Below are 1845 nucleotides of genomic sequence, written 5' to 3'. Positions count from 1 at the left end.
TGCGAATAGTCCCGATGACAAATTCTTGCACCGGTCCGGCAGCGCGGCTTTATTACCTTCATCCTGCCCCAGAGCTTCAAGCTAGACCCTACGCAAAGCCACGGGGTTCACTCCTCTGGCTCAGAGAAAGAAAGAAGGGGGGGGGGGGGGGAACCAAAATAAAGAAACAAGCCCCCTCACTGGGGAAGCTTGAAACTGCCGAACGGTGCCGCTTTAATTACTTTAATGATGTTTAAGAACACCAGATAGTATAGGCAAATAAATAGCAGGGGCTGCTGCTGGAAGAGGTTTCCACGGCTTGCTGAGCGCAGACAGAAGGCTGCGGTAAACCGCATCTTCTTGTGCCTGACACCTCACCTCTGCACCCAGCTGACTGGGGTTAGCGTGTGTGTGCAACTCTGCACACGTGCACACGTGCACACGTGCACACGTACATATATATACATGTATATATGTATAAATATAAAAGCTACGGGAAAATAAATAGCTGGCCGGTGGCTAAACACACCCCCACGCCCAGCGCCTCCCCTACTGATGCAGCCTTATTTTCCTCCCGAGGCACCAAGTCGGGGTTCCCGTCTTCACTCGCCCAAACTTGACAACGTGTGTTTAAACGCCTCGAATAGTGACAACGGCGGGTCGCTACCGGCTTGTACACGTAGGGAATTACCTAGGCGAGAGAAATGCGCGAGAGAGGAGCCTAAACTAGGGGAGAACTGTGCCCCTCTGCAGCCCCTGAAACTTGTGTCGCGGCAATCCAGAGGTCCAGAAGCCAGCTGCGGGCAGGGAGGATGCTTCCATCGTGTCCTGAGATCTGTTTATTTCTTTATTTACAGAAGTGTTTGGATGTGCAGGCTAATCACCTTTAATTTTTCATTTGCTTGTTACAGATGTCTACCCCGTTGCTCTCAAGGTAATCTAGACAGACGCAGCTGAAAGCCTGAATCTTATGCCTTAGACATCAAAGCAAGCTCGCACAAAGAAGTATTTCTTCACAACGGTGAATCTTCATGGTAAGTTAGGATTTCTATGGCAATAGGCAAGTCATACTTAAATAGTGAAAGGCGAAGTCTGGAGCCCGTCCAGTCTTTTCATTAAGGACATAATATTTACGTCTAACAGGCCCTTTTTCTTGTGTATACAAGTATATATTTTTGTTTGACGCGAACTAAATCATTTTCATTTAATTTCCGGTAAACAAAACCCACGCGAACAGGGCACTTGTTCCAGACCATAATAAAAATGGATAAGACTGTCAGGAAGAAAAGGCCCGCTTGAACCGTCGCCTCAGCTCACTTTTGTTTCTGCTTTCTGCCGGGATCAGAGAATGCGTTTGGGATTTGAGGGCGAGTTTCTAAAGGCAAGGAAATGGTTTTTAAGGGGGAAAAGAAAAGGAGAAAGGTCTAATCAAGCTCGGGTTGTTCAAAGGGCCTGATTTTGGGGTTGAAAGTGTGAGTTTTATGGTGCATCAGCATGCCACGTTAGGATCGCTATGGTAATGAGGAGAGCAATAGCAAGCGGCCTTCAAAGGAGGCACACTCCATTTGAGACAGTCTATTAAGATACATTTGCACTGACCTTTGGTTTCATGCTAGCTTAATACACTCAATCTGCTCCCCGCTAGAGATATACTTCCTCCACCTAATGCACTTCGGCGGAGTTGGGGTTTGCTGGGCTTCGCCCTCCCCCCGGGGCGGGCTCCGCTCCGGCGTTGTAGCCCCGCTCTCCTTCTCCCCAAAGTAAGGGGCTGCCAGCCAGGCCCGGGGCCGGCTCCCGTCCCCTCTCCCCAGCATTTCTGACCGGCTTCTCGCAACGAAACCCGGCCACAAAGCCCGAGAAGCGCTT

The 1845-nt window shown here is 49.8% G+C and overlaps 1 protein-coding gene across 1 annotated transcript in view; it reads left to right on the top strand.

Moving 5' to 3' along the window:
- The window catches only part of LOC103901506 (zinc finger protein ZIC 4), a gene marked incomplete at its 5' end in the record, with an annotated part of 8450 nt that extends 7168 nt beyond the window's left edge, over positions 1-1282 (top strand). The window contains one exon of the mRNA XM_009282410.1: positions 891-1282. Within this exon, the coding sequence (XP_009280685.1) occupies position 891 (1 nt within the window). The remainder of the gene's footprint in view (positions 1-890) is intronic.
- Positions 1283-1845: the final 563 nt, after the last annotated feature.

The sequence above is a fragment of the Aptenodytes forsteri genome, unplaced genomic scaffold (genome assembly GCF_000699145.1).
Source record: "Aptenodytes forsteri isolate BGI_AS27 unplaced genomic scaffold, ASM69914v1 Scaffold404, whole genome shotgun sequence".
NCBI lineage: Eukaryota > Metazoa > Chordata > Aves > Sphenisciformes > Spheniscidae > Aptenodytes > Aptenodytes forsteri.
The sequence above is the reverse complement of the archived record's forward strand: the minus strand, read 5'-3'. Positions and strand labels throughout refer to the sequence as shown.